The sequence below is a fragment of the Crinia signifera genome, chromosome 19, assembly GCF_055691185.1.
Source record: "Crinia signifera chromosome 19, ASM5569118v1, whole genome shotgun sequence".
NCBI classification, from domain to species: domain Eukaryota; kingdom Metazoa; phylum Chordata; class Amphibia; order Anura; family Myobatrachidae; genus Crinia; species Crinia signifera.
This window is the reverse complement of record NC_139226.1, coordinates 106,572,949-106,597,902: the sequence shown is the minus strand read 5'-3', so window position 1 is coordinate 106,597,902 and position 24,954 is coordinate 106,572,949. Positions and strand designations below refer to the sequence as shown.

Below are 24,954 nucleotides of genomic sequence, written 5' to 3'. Positions count from 1 at the left end.
CCATGAAACGCTAAGCGGACCCCCTTCAACCTCCCCCTGCCCGCCCATCAGTGAGCGAATGCTCCGGCAAGTGCTAAACTCGCCAATGGCTACTTAGGTTCGCATGCGCAAGGCCCCCCCCCCCCCCCCCATCGTGAACCGGGCCGAACTTGGACATGATCAAACTGAATCAGCCCCAAATCCCAAGAACACGACAGTTTGAATCTCACCAATAACCTTGTTTCATCCAAACACCTCGATCCCAAATATTTTTATATGAAAGTTCCAAAGACTTTTGTACAGTTATAATGAAAACAAGTGATTAAAAATAAATCTCTGTATCCACCTGGTAGTAGATTGTGCATATTGTCACCCCTGCAGTACTGCTATATACTGTGTGTCTCTGGTTATGGTGACTGCACTAAACCTGCTCCATTTCCAGGTTGGTTGCTGCACTGTCCTGCACCAGCCAGAAGTCCTCCCCCCGTGCAAGGTGCGCAGAACAATAGGAGACAGCGGGAGACAGGCAGATGAGACAGGCATCAGACTGGAGAGAGAGGAGCAGTGGCTGATGTCAGAGCGCACACACCTCCCCCCACCTCCACACAGCCAGAAGGAAGACTCCTTGGGTACAGGGAGGGAGGATGCAGCAGCAGCAGAAACAGCCTGGGGATCCCTGTCCCTCCTTATCTATGCTGCAATCCAGCCTTGGAAAAGAATGTCTTTAAAACCTCAGGTAACCCCCCCAGCTGTCTATGTTCCAGCTGTCTGCAACCCTTGCCTTTGTATTATTTCTATCATTTTATTCTGATACTTCTACTGTATGTGCTGTTATTCCAGAATTTGGTGGGTGGGTTCCTTTTGTTCTGATATATGCATATATATATATATATATATATATAGTTATTTAACTTTTGCTGCATTGCCGTAGAATTATATATATATATATATATATATATATATATATATATATTATATATATATATATAAAATGTATAACAATCTGGTGATTTCATTGGACAGCGAGAGAGGATCTGGGCAGAGATTCCGGCTGATACTATGCATGGTGATACAATGGGAACATAGGTAGATGCTCCAGTTCATACTATGCATGGTGATACAATGAGGCCATACAGTATGTAGGTAGAGGCTCCAGCTGATATTATGCAGGGATACATGCGGTATTGGTACATGTGCTATAATAACACCAGGGCTGCTGGTCAGCTCAGCTTGACACAGGATTTACATCATATCGCATCCGTCCCAGGGAAATCCTATGTAACCCGTTATCTTTATGACAGTGATAGCAATATATTAATAATGATTTTCTTTTGTTCTATTGTAGATTTCAGAGATGGATTGCCTGTGTGTATTTGGGTTTATATTAATGCAGATCCTAAATTCACTTGATTTATTTTTTCCCCCGATTTTAACCTAGAATCACAATTGCTAATACCCATCCTATTTAACAGAGCACTACAATTATATTATAAAGGGGGACTTCTTTTGTACATATATCCCATGTGCTGAGGGTACGGTATGTTCAGGAGACAGATTACTGCAGTATTTATATTGGACAGATGGGTGAAGATAACTTTGCAGCATTTTCTGCAGCAAACCTGTAATACTGGCAAGGCCCTAAAGCAATTCCTATTGTACATTCAATATTTCTATTACACACAGTGTATATTTAATTCTGGGATACCCAGTGTCCATATGAAATAGTTTCTTGATCATTATCCCTGGTAGAAAGGCAAAGTCTGTGCTACCATGATATACAGCAGTGCCTGGCCTGGCCTCATGGTTCTCTGCTGACTCAGCTCCTGGCTGACAGTGACTCTATGTCCATGTTATTCCAGGCCAGAAACAATGTATCATATTCAGCTTTCATTGATAGTAATTAACCCATCCAGATAGGTTTCCCGCAGGTATATTCAATTGTACATTAGCTTGTATTAAGAAAAAAAGATGTGTAACACATACAAAAACCTAAGAAACTAGCAGAGGTGACCCGGCTGTTGTCCGTGAGTGGCTTAAATGTGTGGCTGTTGGTTTAGATGTGTACATCAGCGTAGGGGATAGGGAATTACAGTATGTACCATGCCTATTACATGGCATAGAGCAGCTGGCAGTCGGTGGGTTACAGTTCTCGGATACGTATGTTGGTGTCGGCATGAAAATCAGTGGTTTGGGGTTAGGAGCGATGTGTTTATATGTGAGGCTGTGCAGCCATCCACTGTGTGAACCAATGAGTGGTTTAAATGATGCTAAAGAAAACACGCTGATCCCATTCACAGATACCAATGAACCTAATTCCAACTCGCTCCCAACATGCACTGATCCCGTTCCCACCTACCAACATGTATTTATCTCATTCCCAGCTACCAATGATTCCAATTCCAGCTCCTAACACACACTGATCCATTTCCAGCTCCCAACATGCACTGATCCCATTCCCAGCTCCCAACATGCACTGATCCCATTCCCTTACCCCACTGATCCTATTCTCAAATCAGTCTCCTCCCCTTCCAAGCTCCCAACATTCCCTTATCCAATCCCCAGCTCCCAACATGTACAGATCCCATTCCCATCTCCTACTGATCCCATTACCAGCTTCTTGTATGAACTTATCCCATTGCAGGTCCCATCTCCCATTGATCCACTTCCCAAGCCCCAACATGCACTGATCCCATTCCCAGTCCTAAAATATACCAACAGGGCAGCCGAGAGGTATGCCGGGCCCCGTAAAATGTTTGGGGTATGGCCTAATTGCGGGAGATGTGTCCATGCCCCCAAAACGTTTAAAGGGGGGGGGGGGGGTGTGTGAAAAAACACTCTAAAGTCGATGGGGGGGGGGGGGGGTGTTATGGTCTCCCCCACATCTCAGCACCAGGACACACCTACAGCATGTGCATGAGCTCTCACGCTGTCAGCACAGCACATGCTGTGGGTGTGTGCTGCTGCCCGGGAGGAATGGAGGGGGTGGGGGTGAAGGGGGTCGGACCAGTGCCCTTGCCTGGCCCCTCCAGTAAGCCCAGGCAATTAGTACCCGCTCCCCAATCCTCTCAGCGAACCCATTTTCAGCTCCAAACATGCATTTATCATATTCCCAACTCACACTGATCCCATTTCTGTATGCCACCTTGCACTGATCCCATTAAGAGCTTGTACTGTATCTCACACTGATCGCATTACCATTTCCCATGTCACCACGATTCCCTTCCCAGCTCCCATGTCACACTGAACCAATGACCAGTTTCTCTCTTGCACTGATGCTATTCCCATATTCCATTGATCCCATCTCATTCCCAGCTCCCAACATGCACTGGTCCCATTACCATCTCCCTATGATTCCATTCCCAAATCACTCTGTTCCCCTTTCCAGCTTCCAACATGCCCTTATCACATTCGCATCTCTCAACATGTAGATCCCATTCTCATCTCCTACTGATCCCATTCCCAGCTTCTTGCATGAACTTATCCCATTGTCAGCTCCTCTTTCCCTCTGATCCAACTCCCATCTTCCACTTATCCATTTCAGTGCATGTTGGCACTGATCCCATTTCCATCTCACACTGATCTCATTAAGAGCTCCTACTGTATCTCACACTGATATTATTACCATCTCCCAATGATCCAATTCCCAGCTCCCATGTCCATCTTGCACTGAACCCATTCCCATATCCTATTGACCCCATCTTGTACTGATCTCATTCCCATCTGCCACCTCACACTGATCCCATTCCAATCTCACACTGATCCCAATTCCAGCTGCCATCACACACAGACCTCATTACCAACTCCCATTTCACATTGATCCTATTCCTATCTCAAACTGATACCATTCCTATCTGACACTGATCATATTCCCAGCTGCCATCTCATATAGATCCAATTCCACTCTCGCACTGATCCCATTCCCAGCTCCTTTCCTGCATTGATCCCATTCCCAGCTCCCATATCACACTGATCCCATTCCTATATGCCATCTTGCACTGATTTCATTTTGAGCTCCTACTGTATCTTGCACTGATCTCATTACCATCTCCAATCTGACAATGATCCCATTCCCAGCTCCCATCTCATTGATCCCATTAACATGCTCCAATTCTCACAATGATCCCACTCCCATATTCCATCTCCAACTGATCCCATCTTAAACTGATCTAATTTCCTTCTGCCATCTCACACTGATAACATTAATTTCAGAGCCCAAATCTTGCAGTGGTCCCATCTACCAGTGAGCCCATTTTCAGCTTCTGTATCATACTGATCCCATTACCATTTTCCCATCTCCCATATTTCACTGATCCCATTCCCATGTCACACCGAACCTATTCCCACATCTCCTTTCACAATGTTCCCATCTCACTCTGTTCACATTGCCATCTTCGATCTTGGACCAATCCCATTCCCATACATGCACTCTATGCAGGGCTTAAAGTGGTCCTGGAGAGGTGGTGGAACTCATTTCCCCTAACACAGGGAGGGTGGTCCAGGGACATTCAGGAGGCTTGCCCACCCTTCTGGGGGGGCCTTGAGGGTGACTCGTTTATGTAAGCCTCTTGGCTATTCAGGGAGGTTAAGGAGCCCATACACGGTCCGTTGTGTATGGCTCCGTTCTGTAATATGCGATGCGCGCTCCCGCGCATCACATAGTACGGTAAAAAAAGTATGTGCTGCACATACTTTTTGTACTAGGTACACATCGGATCGGATCGCAGTGCATGCACACTGCATGCACTAGGGATGCGATCCGATCCGATGTGTACTGTTTAAGCACACAACGGATCCTATTAACGGAGGGCATTAGGCATGTATGCCTTTATATTATTACAGATAAAACCAGGACAGTAATAGTGCGTCATCACCGCGCAGGGTAGGGTAGAGGCTTGTCGCTCTGCCTCCCTCGTACATGGTGCCAACTGATTTGAGAGAGATTGTTAAACTGATGTCCTTATAAATGCCAACTTTTTTTATTAATAGAAATCAGGGGCAGATTTATTAAGCTTGGAGAAGAGATAAACTGGAGATAAAGCGGAGAAAAGGTAAAAGGAGATAAAGCACCAGCCAATCAGCTGTGTTTGAAAAAGATAGTTGGGAGTTGATTGGCTGGTGCTTTATCTCCTTTTACCTTTTCTCCGCTTTATCTCCAGTTTATCTCTTCTCCAAGCTTAATAAATCTGCCCCTCAGTTACTTAAATGTTATAATAAACATTTTGACTTCTTGAGTTTAATTTAACGTTAAGAAGTTTTTTACCTTTATTGCCTACTTAGTATTCCCCCACTCCATTCCTCAGGGACACCTCACAGTGCATCATTAACACATCTCTTCAGTACAACTGATCCACCTGTGGATCATTTAAAATGTCTTAGCCAGTAATGACTACACCTATGCACCTACACGTCGCGACTGGGTGGGCACATCTGCATGTGCCCGCCCATTGAGCTGTCAATCACTGGCGGCTCCTGCAGCGGCTGTAGTTGTGGTCAGTGGATCGGACCACCCCCTTATGTCAGTCCAGACAGTGTGCATGGAGCTGCCTGATTTATCTGCAGCTTTACCTACTAGTGTGTACCCAGCTTCACGGGTTCCTAAGGATTGGCCATTGGAAACACTGCCACAGAATAGGACACTGCTCTGATATGCTCTGCTCAATAAATGTAATTAATTCAGATAGCAATATCCGTGTCATTTCCCGTAGCAACTAATAGAACTCTGATGATATAAAGGCTTGGCAAAAACACAGTGAAGCTGGAAAGAAATGCAATGTGGCTAGTAAAATATTTATGGGGGCAAGTGCTAAACAATAAATAGACATCATCTAGACTCGAGGTTGGAAACTCATTTAGTGGTTTCCCAAATACTGTAATAAATTCCAAAGGTTTTAAGTAACTCAGTTTTTCTTTACAGAAGTAAAGTGTCTGTGAACCATGTCGTCATCCATAACATCACATGGAGCTGACCCCGTGCTTCCAAACATGGTCTCCCAAGAATTCTGGAGGTCACAGGTGCGCTGCTACACTTCCTCCGTTACGGGTCATATCAGCCATCGAGCCAACAATTTCAAAAGACATCCAAAGAGAAGAAAACTAATCCGGCCGTCACCTCCTCCGCCCCCAAACACCCCGTGTCCGCTTGATCTGATTGATTTCGTGGACCTTCATCCTCAAAGATCTTTCATGGAACTCATGTTTAATGGGTGCATATTATTCGGAATAGAGTTTTGTTATGCCATGGAGACGGCTTACGTTACTCCGGTTCTACTCCAGATGGGTCTTCCAGACCAGTTCTACAGTATGGTGTGGTTTATCAGCCCTATTTTGGGTAATAATGATTTTTATATGATGTTTTGATGAAAATCGTAGAACTTAGAGTGCTCCTGTCATCCCTAAACAGTGGAGGCGGCTGTTGTGTCCTGCCCTATGTCATAGAATACAATCAATGAATTTGCTAAGGACATTTACCAGGAGGCCAGATTCAGAGATGTGCACAGTGATGGTATAAGAACCTCTCTGATGTTTGTGCATTGTACGTGGGCAGGATGTGCTGCATCATCAGATGCACTGTGTTATTAGCTGCAGTCTGACAATCCCGCGGGTGCAGCATGATTGACAGGCTGCAGCCACTTGATGGTGGTGGTGGGGTGGCAACAGGGAGATATGGTCGCTAGGTCGACAACTAAAGGTCAACAGGGCTTAGGTCAACACATGAAATAGGTTGACATGGCTATGGTCAGGGTCATAAGGTTGACACAAGCATTAGGTCAACAATGGAAAGGTCGTCAGTCAAAAGGTTCACAAGTTGTTCACATTTTTATTTAGCCGACAGGTGGTATTTCAAACCCTACTCTTCACTACGGCGTGGTGGGAGAATATAATAGTGTGCAGAGAGGCACCGTGCCCAAAGCATGGCGATCCCAGAGAGGGGACGCGGTACACTGATACGGTGCCCATGTTGATTTTTGACGAAATTTAGGACAAATAAACATGAAAACACTGAGCTGATTTGGGCTGACACCACTGAATCGGGTCAGTTTGAGGTCCTCTCAGGTCCGATGCGCATTCCCACGTGCATCGGACACGGGTCAGTGGTCGCAGACATCACAGCAGTGTTTGGCCACCTTAAATCTCCTGGAAGTGAGGTTGACGTTAGAGAAGTGGAGTGTTGTAGTCTGAAAATTCCATCATCATAGCCTTGTACCTTGATGTGTAATGCAGCGCTTTTACTGCATTGTGGGCAGGACCAAGATAGCACCTGGTTGGCTACTTCATTGGGGTAGTGGGCAGGATCCAGGAGGTTGATCTACTCTTTTGGGAACTTCCAAAATTTGAGAGAATTTAGAACATTCTTGTAGAGCAGGGTTGTCCAAACTTTTTGCGACGAGGGCCAGAATTGGTGAAGTGTAAATGTGTGGGGGCCGACCATTCAGCCTGACATTCTTTGAATCATTAATCACATCAGAATGGTCCCCATTCACTGTATTTCCTCCAGCGTGCCCCCATTTACTGTATGTCCCCCAGCCTGCCCCTCCTTCACTGTATGTCCCCCATTCACTGTATGTTCCCCACTCTGCACCCATTCACTCTGTCCCCCAGCCTGCCCCACTTCTATTAATGTCCATCACTGCCTCCATTCATTGTATTTCCCCAAGCCTGACCCTCCTTCACTGTATGACTCCCATTCACTGTATGACCCCCATTCACTATGTACCACACTCTGCCCCCATTCACTGTATGTCCCCCAGCCTGCCCCTGCTCCCCCTTCTTTGAATGGCCATCACTGCCTCCATTCATTGTATGTCCCCAAGCCTGACCCTCCTTCACTGTATGACTCCCATTCACTGTATGACCCCCATTCACTATGTACCACACTCTGCCACCATTCACTGTATGTCCCCCAGCCTGCCCCTGGTCCCCCTTCTTTGAATGGCCATCACTGCCTCCATTCATTGTATGTCCCCAAGCCTGACCCTCCTTCACTGTATGACTCCCATTCACTGTATGACCCCCATTCACTATGTACCACACTCTGCCCCCATTCACTGTATGTCCCCCAGCCTGCCCCTGCTCCCCCTTCTTTGAATGACCATCACTGCCTCCATTCACTGTATGTTCCCCAGCCCGACCCTCCTTCACTGTATGTCCCCCACTCTGCCCCCTCCCTTCTCTGTATGTTTCCCAGCCCCTTGTGTGAGCCAGAGGAAGGAGCACTGCAAGGAAAGGAGATGCTTGGGCTCCTGCTGCTGCCCTCCTCCGCTCTCCATGTTACGGGAGCAAGATTCCCCCTTGCTGTCCCCCTCCCCAAACACTGCTGTCACTGTGATTGTGGAGTAGGGTGATATATACGATTACAGCAGCAGGGGTAGGACGCCAAACACATCTGACTGTGGCGGCCGGCACCTCCTCACTGCAGCAGACAGGAAGGCAAAGGCGCGCTCACCGAGGCCCCACCTTTAGTGTCCTGTGCTGTGCTTCCCACATCTGATGCTCTGCCCGTTTCCAGCTGAAGGCTGCGGGCCGCTTAAATTGACAGCAAGGGCCGCAATTGGCCCCCGGGCCTGACTTTGGACATGCCTGTTGTAGAGTATGCAATTAGAATTTGTTGTATATTGAGCAGAACGTAGAAAAACTGTAGAGGATTCAGGGGTGGCCAACATCATTATAAGAGGAAATAAAAACATTCCATTATAAAGTTAGAGCTATTGTTAGCTATGGGAAAACACACACATGTTATTCTACACAACCTTTATTGCTGTATTATGAATAGTATGAGGTTGGGAGCTGCCATACTGTTTGATATAAAGAGCTAAAAGCTAAACTGAAAGATATTTAATAAGACCCAACCAATAACAATCCTCTCCCAGAATTAGGGAGTTTTATGCAATAAAAAAACAGGTTCTCAAACTCGATCCTCAGGACCCCACACAGTGCATGTGTTGCAGGTCTCCCCACAGAATTAAGTGAAATAATTAGCTCCACCTGTGGATTTTTTAAAATGTGTCTGTTAGTAATGACTGCACCTGTCGGGTGACCTGGAAAATGTGAACTGTGTGGAGCCCCGATGACCGAATTTGAGAACCACTGCAATAAAACATTACCAAACATATCTCGCTGGTAGTAGCAGATATTGAGATCAGCAATGGTTTGTCATGCCTGTCTCTGTCACGTGTAATATGTTGCCATGTGTTTCCCCTACGTTAAGGTTTTCTGCTCCAGCCACTACTGGGGGCCTGGAGCGACACCTGCACATCGAGGTTTGGAAGGAGGAGGCCGTTCATCCTTGTCCTTGCGATAGGTAGGTGCTCAGTTGACTTGAAATATACAAAAATTCTGTACCTAACAGATGCATGGAATCCAGTGGACCTGACATCAGTTTTTTATTTTATTGTTCATCAAAATCAACTCATACGTCCTGCTACGTTCTTAAATTGTGGAGACTCCCTAATATCAGAGACGTCTTATTCATTTAGGGGCATATTTATCACTGATCGCATTCACGGACCCCAAAAAAATTAAAAATTCATGTCGAACCATGTGACCGTCGACCACGCTGTCATCGCTCTAATGCTGGCGTCTAACTTCCGTTACTGTCGATCTACATGTGCTCGACTATATTTAGGCGTCTAACTAGATGCAAAACAGAGCAAAAAACTGCGCCTTGAACTAGAGTCAATTGGTCAATAATATAATATTTATTCATTAATTATCACACATATCCTAAAATTACAATAAAAAATGAATTAAAATAAAAATAAAAAATGCAAGAAGTACAACCGGTTGTGTCAAAATAATTAGCTATACATTGGTATTTATAAAGTGCATACGCGTATTGTAGTCATTAAGCATATGGGCAATCGGAGTGATTTCTTGTATGTCCGTTAATGATTGTTAGTAAACGGTCCCGTTGTTCTAAATAAGTCACTGGTAGTTGTTAGTATTATTAGGTGACACATACAGTGTCCAGAAGTTTTGAATACTGTATTATTGCATAGTTGTACTGTTATGTGCTGTCCATTTGTTTAAGTCGGGCCAGACAGTTTAGGCAATTGTACCTTACAAAATTGTATGATCCTCAGAGTCTCAATCCTCCCATTTGCTGGTGCCAAATAACCTGTGAAGCAACTTTATCCGGGGTGGAAGCTGAGAGCAGTAACCACGTCTGCTATAGATGTCTGTGTAGATCTTTTACTACAGCAGCAGTGGCCTAGAGAGTTGGGTCTGGCACCATAAATGCATATGTTTATTGCTTTTATATTACTATATTACATCGGCTAATTGTGGCGCAGGACTTTATTGCTTTTTCTGTCTAACTAGATGGGTTAGACTAAGTGTGGTCGACCAGGACATCATACTGTAGATCCGTAGACCGGATACTGCAATTACCATCCCCATGATTGGTGATCTGTGGATATCGTTCTACAGTATATAAGAAGAATAGATGTTAAGAATATGTTTAAAACCTGAAACCTGTGTATTTATTTGCAGCTAAAACAAACATACAAGGTTTATTAACCAATGTCACGCTATTTAACCAGGAAAGAAATCAGATAAAATGACATGAAAAAAACAAAGTGGGAATTGTGGCACAGAGTGATTGTACTGTAAATACAAGCTGATAATACGCCTTAAGCTAACACCCGTACGACAGACCATGCAGCGTTATCTCTTCCCTGATAATTGTCTAGGTGAGACATAAATTGAAAACAAACTCAACTTTTCTACAGTGTCTGAGTTATGTTGAAGCCCCATCAGTATATATACTGTAGGTATGGGCAGACCATGATACTGAGAAAAAGATACAGTATATGGATTCAAAAGAGATGATCTAATTTCTCATATCTTGTTCATCGATGTCGCTCATGTCTATCATTCTTGCTCATGTTTGTCAATGTTACTCATGCCTATCAACAAGACTCATGTCTATCAATGTCACTCATATCTATCAATAGGACTCATGTCTATCAATGGCGCTCATGCCTAACAACAAGACTCATGTCTATCAATGTCACTCATATCTATCAATAGGACTCATGTCTATCAATGGCGCTCATGTCTATCAATGGCGCTCATGCCTATCAATGGCGCTCATGCCTATCAATGGCGCTCATGCCTATCAATGGCGCTCAAGTCTATCAATGGCGCTCAAGTCTATCAATGGCGCTCATGTCTATCAATGGTGCTCATGTCTATCAATGGTGCTCATGCCTATCAATGGCGCTCATGCCTATCAATGGTGCTCAAGTCTATCAATGGCACTCATGTCTATCAATGGCGCTCATGTCTATCAATGTCACTCATATATATTAATGTCACTAATATCTATCAATAGGACTCATGTCCATCAATGTCACTCATGCCTATCAATGGCACTCAAGTCTATCAATGGCGCTCATGCCTATCAATGGCGCTCATGCCTATCAATGGCGCTCATGTCTATCAATGGTGCTCATGTCTGTCAATGGCGCTCATGTCTATCAATGGCGCTCATGTCTATTGATGTCACTTATTTTATCAATGCCACTCATGTCTATCAAGCTTGCTCATGCATAGCGATCTCTCATGTTTATTGATCTCTACATCCATGTATATGTATCATGTCTATCATTATAACTCATGACAGATTGCAACTGAAAGACAGGTATTCAGGGCAAGGGCACAGAGGAATGGGGTCCTAAGAGGACATTTTGCTGGTGACCTCACAGATGAAGGTCAATCCTTGTACATGTCTATGTAGAAATATATATTGTGAGTATGCAGGCAGATGGTTCTATCAGCCGCTCCTGGTGATATAGTGTCAGGCAAAGCCTTGTACATTGCTGTATCTGTGTTCTCAGAACTGAATTAGGGGGGATTTTGTGGGGTCATTTGCACAGGATTGCAGAGATATAGATAATTGTATGAGACGGCCCCCTGTAGGGTATGAGTAATAGGCGTGATCACTGATGGTTCACAGGGGTGTGCTACCACGGACAAAGTAAATGAGAAGCAAAGAAAGGGAAGACAGGATTTGATTTGTCACGATGTGGTGCACCATGAGAGACGAGTAAACGGATACAATAAAATATAACTTTTATTTAGGATAAGTTAAAATTGCGAAATATGACACACTACATGAAACATAGACAAAAGTGAAAATGGTGCAAATTAAAATTGCACGTACGGAGTCTCCATGTGTCTAATTCCTTGTCAATAAGTTGGTTGGATCAATCAATTTGCACTCTCTTAATTATTACCCTTAGATAAAATTGCTATATAGCCAATTTTAATGTGTAGGGAGAGAGGTGTGTATTATAGGCCCTGAAGGTTTGCGAAGCGTACGTCGGCATGTTAGCCGTACGGACGTTCCCCATGTGTCACTCCTGTCGTTGATTTCTATGTTATGCTAGTCCTTTTCAGGACTCTAATGTAATGTGTGTATATGTTTGCCTAACTAGCCGACCAAGGGGCAAAAGCTCCTATCAATATTTACCTTATACAAAGCCACGTGTACCTGGTACTTCAGCGTGGACATTATAATCCGGCACACGCTGGTTGCATATTTAATATCAGTCATAGACCTTGATATAGCGTTGCGTGTATTTTATGCTACAGTGTGGGAATCCACAGTGATAATCTTGGGATACTGATCTGTCCAACTTAGACTGTAGTATCATGCACGCTGTCTCAGCATGCTATGTGACGTGCCGTTACTTCTGACATAAATCTCGATAAATGAGTTATTCACACAGGCTATACAGACGATAGCAATTCAGCTCCTGTGATTTCTGCTTATCCTCCTGAGCCGTTTCACAGACTTTATAACGGACTCTCCAGTTGTGGGAACAGTATTCCTCATAAAGGTCAACTAGCCGCCTACCACCAAGATAAATTGCACGTTCCAGCTAAATTTGTTTGGGAACTTGCAGCTGGGCTCCATGACCCTTTACATTTGAGGATACATACAGTAACTGCATAAACCTTTACAACTGGTATCTAGTAACATTGTTAATTTGTGGCGGCTAACTCAGACTCTGCTATTAATAGAAAGATATATAATCATATTATGAGCGGTCTCAAAGCTTTTGATCTGAGAGATATGTTATCATAATGTATCTATACACACAGATCTTAAAGACACATTGGGGCAGATGTATTAAGCCTTAACAAGAGATAAATGCAAGGGTGATAAGGAGAAATAAACATCCAGCCAATCAGATACTTACTGACTTTTTTCAAACACAGCCTGTAACATGGCAGTTAGCAGGTGATTGGCTGGACGTTTATCTCTCCTTATCACACTTGCATTTATCTCTTGTTAAAGCTTAATACATCTGCCCCAAAATTGGTTGCTATAATACACACCTTTCTCCCTACACATTAAAATTGGCTATATAGCAATTTGCTCTAAGGGTAATAATTAAGAGAGTGCAAATTGATTGATCCAACCAACTTATTGACAAGGAAATAGACACATGGAGACTCCGTACGTGCAATTTTAATTTGCACTACATTCACTTTTGTCTATGTTTCATGTAGTGTGTCATATTTCGCCATTTTAACTTATCCTAATTAAAAGTTATATTTTATCGTATCCGTTTATTCATCTCTCATGGTGCATCACATCGTGACAAATCAAATCCTGTCTTCCTTTTTTTTTGCTTCTCAGGACTGAAACCTGGAGGCTTTCTAGAGAATTGAGATTTTAAGATTAAAACTACAAACTGCTGTTGGCTGTTGTGTTGCATACTCGCCTGGTCATAGGCTTCAGAATCCATTTATGGCATATATATATATGGTCTCATATATCTGCCAGCATTTCCCCATGCCTCATTATGTGTATGTATTCAGTATTTGCAATACTATTACTATACACTGATATCCATTTTGTTTTTTATGGTTTTGTTTCTTTTCCTCCTAGGCGCCTTATTTGGCCTCACCCTTCTGCTGAATGGAAGAGACATAGGACTATCTGTGGCAGATACAGTTAGCCATCATAAATGGGGCCTAATTCTTACAATCTGCGGTGTGGTCCTCATGGATTTCAGTGCAGACTCTGCAGATAATCCCAGCCATGCCTACATGATGGATGTGTGCACACCAGAGGACCAGGACAGGGGCCTCAACATTCATGCACTGTTAGGAGGTAATTTCTTAATCTACTGATTATAGGCATAACAAAATGTATGTAACTCTCAGAGGTAAATCTATCAGACAGCTTTTTGGGAGTTTTAGTGTAGGCTGTTAAGTCACTGAGGGGTAGATGTACGAAGCAGTGATAAGGGAGAAGTGAGCCAGAGGAGAAGTGGCCCATAGCAACCAATCAGCACTGAGGTGACATCTATAATTTGCATAATATTAAATTATATAGAGCAGCTGATTGGTTGTGATGGACCACTTCTCCTCTGGCTCATTTCTCCTCTCTTATTACTGATTCATACATCTACCCCTGTATTTATTAATCGCAAAACTGGTGTAAAATGGATGCACAGGTGCCATGTACAAAACAGTCAAACTACAAATAGCTGGATATCGTTACAAATAAAACATGGCAGAAAAAGTCCTTAGAGGTGCCCCTTTTATGGCATGTACTAGTAGGGCACTCTTTATTATTAATTAAATAAGACTGTCCCCTACATTTGTGTTGTCTCTCCCAATGGTCGATTGATGCATGCAGTGCTAGACTTCACCTATAGCAGCCGCATCCAAAGGAGTTAGGCATTTGTTCCATGAAATTTTACAAAGAATATAAGTCATGATAAGTGAAATTTTAATTTTGAAATACATCCAAACGTATTAATTAATAAACCGTTAAAGGGCGAATCTCCCCTTATTGATTTGGATATTTAATGTGTTATTTTATTCATAAAGAATTAACAACTAATTTAGGAAATGATCACCCATATTTATGCAATGTTCCATTAATATTACTCTTTCTGCTATCACAATAAACTTAATTTACATTTACATTTGTAGAATGTGTATTTTAATATATAAAGTGCTGGCTATGAAAAATGGGATGTGGGTGACAATTATTTTGGCTTCTATAATTTTCCCAGGTCTTGGCGGTGGCTTTGGCTATGTCATTGGTGGCATTAATTGGAACAAGACGGGTTTTGGGAAAGCAATGGGTGGACAGTTACGAGTCATTTATATCTTCACCTCAATAACGCTGTCCATCACCACCATCCTAACTTTGATCAGTATTCCTGAGAGACCTCTCCAATGCTTTAACAAAAAGAAAGTGGTAATGAAAAGTCCTAGTCTTCCACTGCCCCCATCACCACCAGTTTTCTTTGAAGAACATGAAAATCAAACTGAACCTTCACAAAATTCAAATCACTCGTATGCAACCTTCACCAGCCCCATCTCCCCCCTCAGTCCACTCACACCAAAGTATGGCAGTTTGATCAGCCGGGACAATTCTTTAACGGGGATTAACGAGTTTGCCTCCTCTTTTGGAACCACCAATATTGACAGTGTGCTTATTGACTGCTTTACCGGAGGACATGAGGGTTTCTCTTCAACCTCCGGTAGTTTGCCGAGACAAGCAAGTAGTCTTCCCCGAGTTCCTGAAAGTTTGTACTGCAGTGGAAACAGAAGTCTGGATTCTGTAGACAATTTAAGTCCTGGCACTGAGAGAAGTAACTTAAGAGTTGGGTCACTTGACGCACCAAAGTCTAGATCATCAGGAATTTTGAAAAGGCCGCAGTCATTAGCGATTCCGGATATTGTAACCGGAACATGCCCTGAGAGCAGCCGGAGACGAAATGTAACATTCAGTCAACAGGTAAAATTTACAAGATCTATATATATCTAGACATTATATAAATATACTAATTGATCTGGTCTTAAAATGAACCAGCCTGCTACAATTTCGGGGCACGATTTAGACAGAAGGTTGTACTACAATCCATCCTCAGATCATAAGTTGAGCTGAATGAATATACATCCTAATTAATGTTTGTAATTAAAGCAGTTAATCAAGCAACTGAGCAAAACCACACTGCACTACAGATGGGGCAGATGTAACAGAGAGAAATTTGGGTGGGGTGTGTTTAAATTGAAATCTAAATTTCAAGGTAAAAAAAAACCTGTCTAACATTTGGGAACTACCTGCAAAGCAGCCAATATTTATCCTGCACAGAAAATAATTACATGTATTTGGTCCCATTACATTGCACAAAGGTGTGTTCCAGACACGAAGTTACTTACTTTAATTACAAACATGACTTGTATGGACAATTTGGATCTTCCAGCACAGGAGGGAGTTTTTGCCATATGTGGTGCATGTAAAGTATTGGCCATAAAATCTTTGTTGAGTTTTCCTAACTGCCCCCCCATACATCAGCAATAAAATGTTGTAATGTCCTGATTGTGGGGTGGTGAAGTTAGAATATAAAAAATCCAGATTCCCCGATCCTGTTGGTTTTTGGGAATTGAGGAATTGGATGCGTAAATTTTCCCCCGTTCCAATACAGATCCTCACTGACAAGCAATTGGAGGATTTGGTTGGCGGTGATGGTTGGTCAGGGATTCGGGGCTGCTGATGTATGGGGGCCATAAGGTTACTCCAACTTAATTAAAAGCTGCATACAGTAGGTCAGATAAGGAGCACATGTCCAGAGACTGTCCAGAAAGTTTATGTATTTATTTTAATGCAAATGATGGTAGATTGCTGAAAAAAAATAGTTTTTCTATCAACTAAAACTTTATGTAATGTTCTTAGCCAAAGTCCAGAGCTTATCTGGGCCTGACTTTAGAGGTGGACGCACTTCCGGTGCCAGCCACAGCAGAGCAATGTTCATGTTACTGCATACCCATCAAATTCGCACAACGCATGTGTCCCAATTGTATCCTTGCAGCGTAGCCGTCATTTTAGGTGCATGCTGGGAGAAGCGTATTGAAAATGTAATGTGCATTCCTGGGGGGTGACAGGGTTGTGTCTTGGTGCATGCACGAAGATGGTCAGTCTTATGGTCGTCATGGGAGTGGCAAGGGCGTGTCATGGGAGTGGCAAGGGCGTGTCATGGGAGTGGCAAGGGTTTTTCCATACCATATACAGATGCTTGACCATTTATTTAGGAGATCTCTGCACCTGCCATAGGTGTGACCACTGGTGAGGTCTAAGGAAGCACCATTCAGAATGAAAGTGTGCAGTTGGATGACCATTGGCCATGGCATTAGCATAATGATAAAATACAGTCGCTACTGCGAGGGCGACCGCCTCTGAAGTAATTGGTGTGTCATCTGTAATACAGACATATCTGTTGGATGTTTTATTAACTGTTGACTAGGGGGGGGTTAATACTTTACTGATGGTTACTGTGCATGACTTATTGTTACATGGTTTGATTTCTAGGTGTTTCTCACTGTATTGTATGCTGATGTGGAGTTCTTATGGTGCAGGTGGCTAATATATTGCTGAATGGCGCAAAGTACGAAAGTGAACTTAATGGATCCATGGAGATATCCCAGCGACCACTTTCAATGAAACTTCTGTGTTCATCCATCTGCCACATCCCTAAGGCGCTGCGTAACCTGTGCATCAACCACTTCTTAGGTAATTACTGTGACCATGAGACTCATAAGGGTTTTTCTGAGGTCTTACAGTTAGGAAAATAGTCTGTTTATACAGTGCACCCCATGTATTACTTGGATTCCTCTCCCCTGTCTGCTGTAGTGCAGTGTAAGTGCAGGGAACTTTAATACCAGAGCTTAACATGATTTCAGGTCAGTAGGACAGAGGTGTACAGAGCACCTGATTGAGGTGTACAGAGCACCTGATGGGATTGGTTACCTCCCCTGTCCAATGAGGTGACACATACACTAATGTACACACCTTCACTGCATAAGAATTTGAATTATATGACAGGGGGTGAGATGTACTTCACATCTGTGATGTGGAACATCGCAACACTGATCTCGTACATACCTACCAGGTATGTACTCAGAAATGTGATGATAGCATGTCCTCTGCCATAGAAGGATTTTCAAATTAAGGACTCAGGAGTCCTAGGGAAAGCTACTAAAGTGTGAGTTTTTAGAAGTGAGAGATGTACCTATAGCAACCAATGAATCAGATTCTAGCTTTATGCTCTAGAACAGTGGTTCCCAAGCTTTTTTTCTCTCCCATACCTTTTTTTTCTCTCCCATACCCCTTGATTAGGCTTTTCATTTACAGTATGAGTACCCTCTCCTCTCACTTTTAAATATCCACCGTAATTACGAGTGAAAGTGAGCGGTATGCGTGTTCTTATATTACGGAGCAGTGAAGGAATAGTGTGCGGTCAGGAATCGTGTTCCTCAAGGCAAAAGCACGAGGAGACGCTGATCACGCTGCAGACGGAACGGTGTAATGGTTCCCATTACTGCCTCACAGCACTGAGGTCATGGGTTCGAATCTCACACGGCCCTGACTGTGCGGAGTTTGTATATTCTCACCGTGCTTGCGTAAGTTTCCTCCGGGTACTCCGGTTTCCTCCCACAGCACAAAAATATACTGGTAGGCTAATTTGCTTCTGACAAAATTAACCCTAAAATGTCTGTGTGTGCGTGAACATGTGGTAGGGAATATAGATTGTAAGCTCCACTGGGGCAGGGACTGATGTGAGTGTTCTAATATTCTCTGTACAGTGCTGCGGAATATGTGCGCTATATAAATTGGTAATAATAATAATAAACCAGAAGTGACGCACCGTGCTTCTTCTGCATGACAATGAGACACTTATTCCACCATCAGGAGACTTCTTTTACTTCTTCCACCATTACCAATATTATTTTCAAGTACCCCCAACCAGCCTGCAGTGTTCTCCTAGAGGTACAAGTACCCCAGTCTGGAAACCGCTGCTTTAGAAGGTGCTAGATAAATTAGAATCTGATTGGTTGCTGTGGACGACATCTCCTGCTTCTAAAATTCACACTTTAATAAATGTACCCCTACTGCACATGTGCAGAGTAGCACGTCACCCACAGGGGTGCTGGGAGGGATCCAAACAAATCTCCCCAAGTGGATAGGCCAGGGGTAAATGCAATAAGAAGCCCACAGACTTCTATTAGTTAATGCGAGCAAAAGCTGGTGTGAACCGCTGGGTCCAAGCTGCGGAATGTTATTGGGTCACATTCTATAGGGTTACCCCAATTTGGCGACATTGAACTGGTTGACAGGGTCAAAAGTTTGGCAAGGTTAATAGGTTAATATCTAAAAAATAGAAACCTGAAAAGGTTGACACAGTCCAAAGGTCGACATGGAACTGGTCACATGTTGACCTATTGACCATTTCAACCTTTTGTACCATATGGGGTCGACCTATTGGCTTTGGACTTAGTTACTGCCGACCTATCATACGATAAGTAAGTAATATGTAGGTGTCAACAGTGATATAAAATATATGAAACTTTTCAAACCTTTCCCTCCTTTCTAGGCTGGCTGTCATTTGAAGGAATGCTGCTATTTTATACTGACTTTATGGGAGAAGTGATTTTTCAAGGAGATCCGAAGGCCCCTCACAATTCCGAGGAATACCATAAATACAATGCCGGAGTGACAATGGGATGCTGGGGGATGTGTATATATGCGTTCAGTGCTGCTTTCTACTCAGGTATCTAGTCAGTCACAAACTGAACTATTGTAATGATCACATGACGTCAGTGCCCGCCCCCAATTCGGCCGTTATTGGCCATCTGAAAAGTAGGTATAGTTACTTTTCAGACCTAAAACTGCGGGTGGCCACAGGCAAGAGTCAAGTGCTTTTCATAGGCACCAAAAAGTCCACAATAGTCCACAACATCACTTGCCTAATGCTCACCTGACAGATCGCCAGCTACTGATACCATAATTTTGGGGCATCTCTCCACTTTTGCAGGTGACTGCATTTACGTAAACATAGGGAAGAAAAAGCCAGAGGTCGTGACCTATGATGTCACTGATATAACTGATATTACGTTGTGCTCAGCGGAGTCAATAGTCCTGTATAGGGACGCCACTCCCGGGATCAGCTCGATCCCAGTATTTTGGCCTAAAAAAGGCGGGATTTGAATCCCAGGATTGAGCCTTCCAATTCCGGGATTGTGGGATTAGTACCCCCATGCACAATACACTTTATTTTTCCAAGCAGGCTGCTACAGTACTGACCGGCAGGCAGCAGTGCGGCTGTTCAGAACAGTGTGCTGTAGCGGCTTGGTTACGGCCAGGCTACGCAGCATGACCCCTAACATCATGCCACGCTGCACAGCTGGCCACACGCCTGCTATGCTGCTCCCAGCCACCTGGAAATGGTCCTGCTACTGCCTGTCACCACCACCAAGTGAGAGTGCAGGGCAGGGAGGATAGGGAGAAATTGTAGGGGATTAGTCCATCTTGCAGTGATGTGCGTGGCAGGCAGTGGGGGGGGGGGGGGATTTCTATACTGATGGCGACTTTATAAAGCTATACACCATGTGACTCTGAAAAAAGTATTGCAATATTAAAGATGAGAAGTCTTCAAGTAACGTTTTCATTTTTTTTATTTTATACAAGCCATACTGGAAAAACTGGAAGAATATTTCAGCATCCGGACGCTGTATTTCATAGCATATCTGGCGTTTGGACTGGGCACCGGTCTAGCGACATTGACTAGCAATCTATATATAATCCTGTTCCTTTGTGTCACATATGGAATCCTTTTCTCTACACTCTGCATCCTGCCCTACTCCCTTCTCTGCGATTACTATCAGAACAAAAAGGTAACTGGTTATTTCTATATTTATGTTGTGACGTATCTGTGACTATGGGGGTTATTCTAGTTCACTCTTTCTGACAAAATCCTCCTTTGATGGACAAAACCATGAGCACTGCAGGTGGGGCAGATCTTACTTGTGCAGAGAGAATTAGATTTGGGAGGGGTTTTACTTCAAAGTGAGATCTATATTGCAGTGTAAAAATAAAGCAGCCAGTATTTACCCTGCACAGAAACAAAATAACTCACCCAAATCTAATTCTCTCTGCACATTTTACATCTGCCCCTCTGCAGTGCACATGGTTTTGTCCATCTAAGAAGGATTTTGTCAGAAAGAGTGAACTAGAATAAGGCCCTATATCACTGGTGCTGTATGGATGTTGTGCTAACCTGGTCGGTGACCATTGAATGATGGCAAAGGCGCACGCATATAAAAGTGACTCTCAAGTGTGGACGCTCGGGAGAAAGTGGATGGGCAGCTGATGATGTCATCTTCGTCGCCCCCCCCCCCCCCCCCCATTGGCCCATTAGATGAGAACGCCCAGCGTTCTTATGGGAACGCCCATGCAACGCTGGCCGTTCCCATATGCAAATTGGCCAATCCCCCCTGCCCGCACACTTGGGTGCCTGCGCCTGGTGAACACCCTGTTCATCGTGGCCACACGCACCCAGCGTATGCACAACCATTGATGCTCTTATGAAGATTCTGGTCCATGCAAATGGACCAGAATAAGGGCCACTGAGCACACCAAATACTAAAAAATGTATCCGTGTACCCAACATTGTTTACAGCCTTGTATTTTCTGTGTCAGTTTGTAGGTACGAGTTCCGATGGAACGAAGCGCGGTATGGGAGTGGACATCTCGCTGCTGAGCTGCCAGTATTTTCTTGCACAGATTATTGTATCGATTGTGATGGGACCTTTGACATCAATGGTTGGCAGTGCCAATGGAGTCATGTACTTTTCCAGCCTCATGTCATTTGTTGGCTGTTTCTACTCCTCCTTATTTGTCATCTATGACATCCCACCAAGTGGAGATCTAGAGGATGAGGAACAACCACTTTTGCTTAATATCTGATGAACATTTTACAACAGTGACTTTGTTTTAAAAGAAACCCCTTTGCTGGATATTGAGCTGCGTTTGGGTGAATTCGCCCCAGTGTCCTACTAAAACCGTAACAAAATATGAATTAGTGATAACATAGTGCGAAATAAAGCATTATCAATGTCACAACAACTACGTGTTTGGGTATATGTATGGACCTCTAGGATGTCACCCATGGAAAGCGATAGGCCATTTGAGATAATTACTAGCAGTCTGGTCTAGGCAAAAAAGGAATGTGGTAAAAAGGAGCCTTTGGGTTTCAAATGATGGGATACCGATGCAGTCACCATATGGTTAGACTGCAATTAGGATTAGATCTCGGCCAGGGGTGGCCAAACCTGTCCTCAAGAGCTAACAACAGTTCACGTGTCTCAGGCAACCTGTGGATCTATAGTAGGAAGGAATACAGCAGGTTTGAAAATGTGAGTTAGTAATGACTACAGCGTTGCACCAGCTAGGTGATTTGTAAAATGTGGACCATTGGTGGCAGGGCTGCCGTCAGAAATTGTGTGGCCCAGGACTGACAAAATCCCCCCCATCGCCGTCCGCTGTGTATTAAAAGCTTATCTGCGGCCATCCGAGTCCTATGGCATCTGGCATCTATGATCTGGCTGCGACATGTTGGGCGCCCGCACTGTAAGCCGCGCGATGACGTCACACCACGCACTGCTTACAGCATTCCTGCTGCCCGCTGCACTGACTGTGCAGCAGGAGGATCCGCTATTGTGTAGTGGGGAGGGCGGCTGAAGTGCTTGGGGGTGCTGGCGGGCTGCTGCCCGGGCCCTACTGTCTGTCAGAGCGGACGGGCCTGGGTCAGTTGTACAACTAGGGTTGGATCTCAAGTACCGGTTTGGCCAGCCCTGGTCTATGCTGTGGTTAGGGTTGGACATCAAATAGGGTTAGAGTTAAGACTAAACTATGTGTGTCGACATCCAGGTTGTTGATATTTATATTGGGAACATATTGAGAAGGTGCACATATAACTCTCAATATTCTTAACATGTCAACATCCCGAACGTCAATAATCTGACCATGTCAACTATGATCGACATTCTGAATATCAACGTCTCATACCAAACCCCAGATTAAATGTATCAAGTGAGTTTGAAAAACAAGATGGCTGTGCCCCTTCCCATTGCCTACAGAGGAACTTTCAAGACAGCCATCAATGGAATGTTCTAAACCTTTAATTAGCAGTTTCTACCTTGCTTTTATAATGATAAAAGTAGCAACACTTTGTTTTATTGTGCACGGCATACTAACACAGGGAGCAGGCCGGCCTTCCCCGACAGAAAGGGGCCACCATTTACCTTTCGGGTAATTTGATTTTTGGAGTTCTTATGTTTAGCTGCCCTTTAATAAAGTAAGTAGACTGTGCACAATTATTATCTTTAAGTTGATCTGATTCTCTGAAAGAGTCGTCAATGTGTCTCCGCCACCCTCCTCCCCAATTTACAAGGAAGTGGGCATTATGAAGGAGGGTGACATATTCTCCCAGGAGTCCACGGATCTCCTGAAAATTAGAGAATTTCTCAGATTTTCGGACTGGGTAGGCCATGACCCTTACATATATTAAGTTATTCTCTAATCGTTAAATGGAGCTAAGCATATGTAATGGGTGAAATTTAATAGGATGAGAGATTCAGAAAATTTGAGATTTAGTATGAAATCTCCAGGTTTTTTAAAGCGGCAATCATTCACACTTCAAAATCAAACTGGATTTGCAGTGTAAATGATTGCCGCTTTAAAAAAACTGGAGATTTCTTACCAAATCTCTCACTCTCTGAGTCTCTCCTATATTTTACCCATTATTTTTACATTGAGCACTACAAACTACAAAATCTAATTTGCAGCATATTGCAAGAAAACATTTTGTTAAGTTGCCTATACTGTATATTAACTATCAACAAATGAACAGGTGTAGAACTACAGCCCTACAACATACGTAAGTTAGTATTTATGTATATTTTCTACATGTATTCATTTACTGACGACGCCACACAAGCACTAAACCACAAGGTGGCGCAATTTAACCAAGTGATCACTTATTCGGTAAATCCATAATCGAAAAGAGAAAAACTGTTTATTGAAATAGAAAAAAGTGGTATGACCCGTACAAAATAAATCGCATGTAAAAAGGATTCCCGGGGAGCTGTCAGGGGAGTTCAAAGGAAATCGGATACATCACGGGTTCTAAAAAGCACCCGCAATGTGGCGCTGATGGTCCAATTCATCTTATGTGCTGCACATAAGATCTCCAGCCACCAATCCGATACACACGGGAATGTGCATTGGATCGGACCTGATATCAAACATCTCTGATTTGCGCTGAGTTCAGCTGATGCATTGGCCCAATCTGTCAGAACCAGTTGAAATCGTCCCAAATCGGACCTCTGTATGTGCACCTTTACAGCATCAATAGTCTGCGGTATGTTTACCAATTAGCAACCAGAATTAGGGCAGATTTATCAGAGCTAGGAGATAAATAGGATAGAGACCTGTTCCCATCGCATGCGGCCGCACAAGTGAAAAATCATTTGATGGTTGTTGACCATCAAATAATTTTTTTCTCGTTTGCAAATAAAAGTCCGTGTAGACCGACAAAGATGGCCGAAAAGGGGATAGGATCTGAAGTCATGTGACCCGGATTTGTCTACCATGTGACGTCAGCCACCCGTCAGCAGACATCGACCCAGGGAACGGCCAGCGTTTTTATGGGGACACCCATAAAACGCTGGGAATTTCTCTCCCCTGACAGTGCAGATGCCTTGGCGACCACACAGGGGGTATGCACACGCACATATTCATCCTTGTGCATAAACAGACCTGCACAATTGTAAACGGGCTGAATTCTGCCCCCGACCAAATCAGATTTGCCTGATTCTGAATCAGGCAAAAGTACCAACCAATCATCTCCTGTCAAATAATCTAGCACAGCCATGGCAGTTGGGAGCTGAATGATTCTTACTTTATAAAACACAATAAAATAGAAAATACAGAGTAAAATGCAGAAAATGCATATGCAAAATAAAAATATAAAACAAATAAAAATGCAAGAAGTCTTTCTCCAGTAGTGTTGATCATTAGGTTACAAACCGCCCACAGGTATAGGACAATTCCAGTTAGTACGTAGGAACAGTTAATGAGTAATGTAGGGAGATCTCAGGAAACGT

The 24,954-nt window shown here is 43.6% G+C and overlaps 1 protein-coding gene across 1 annotated transcript; it reads left to right on the top strand.

Moving 5' to 3' along the window:
• The first annotated feature begins 156 nt into the window (after nt 1-156).
• SLC45A1 (solute carrier family 45 member 1) lies at nt 157-21,913 on the top strand. Its single transcript, XM_083163100.1, has 9 exons — nt 157-715; nt 5,894-6,307; nt 9,185-9,277; nt 13,880-14,104; nt 15,018-15,748; nt 17,368-17,521; nt 19,383-19,559; nt 20,477-20,682; nt 21,488-21,913. The coding sequence occupies exons 2-9, from the start codon at nt 5,914-5,916 to the stop codon at nt 21,752-21,754; spliced, it is 2,247 nt and encodes a 748-aa protein (XP_083019226.1). The 5' UTR covers nt 157-715; nt 5,894-5,913; the 3' UTR covers nt 21,755-21,913.
• The last annotated feature ends 3,041 nt before the right edge of the window (nt 21,914-24,954 follow it).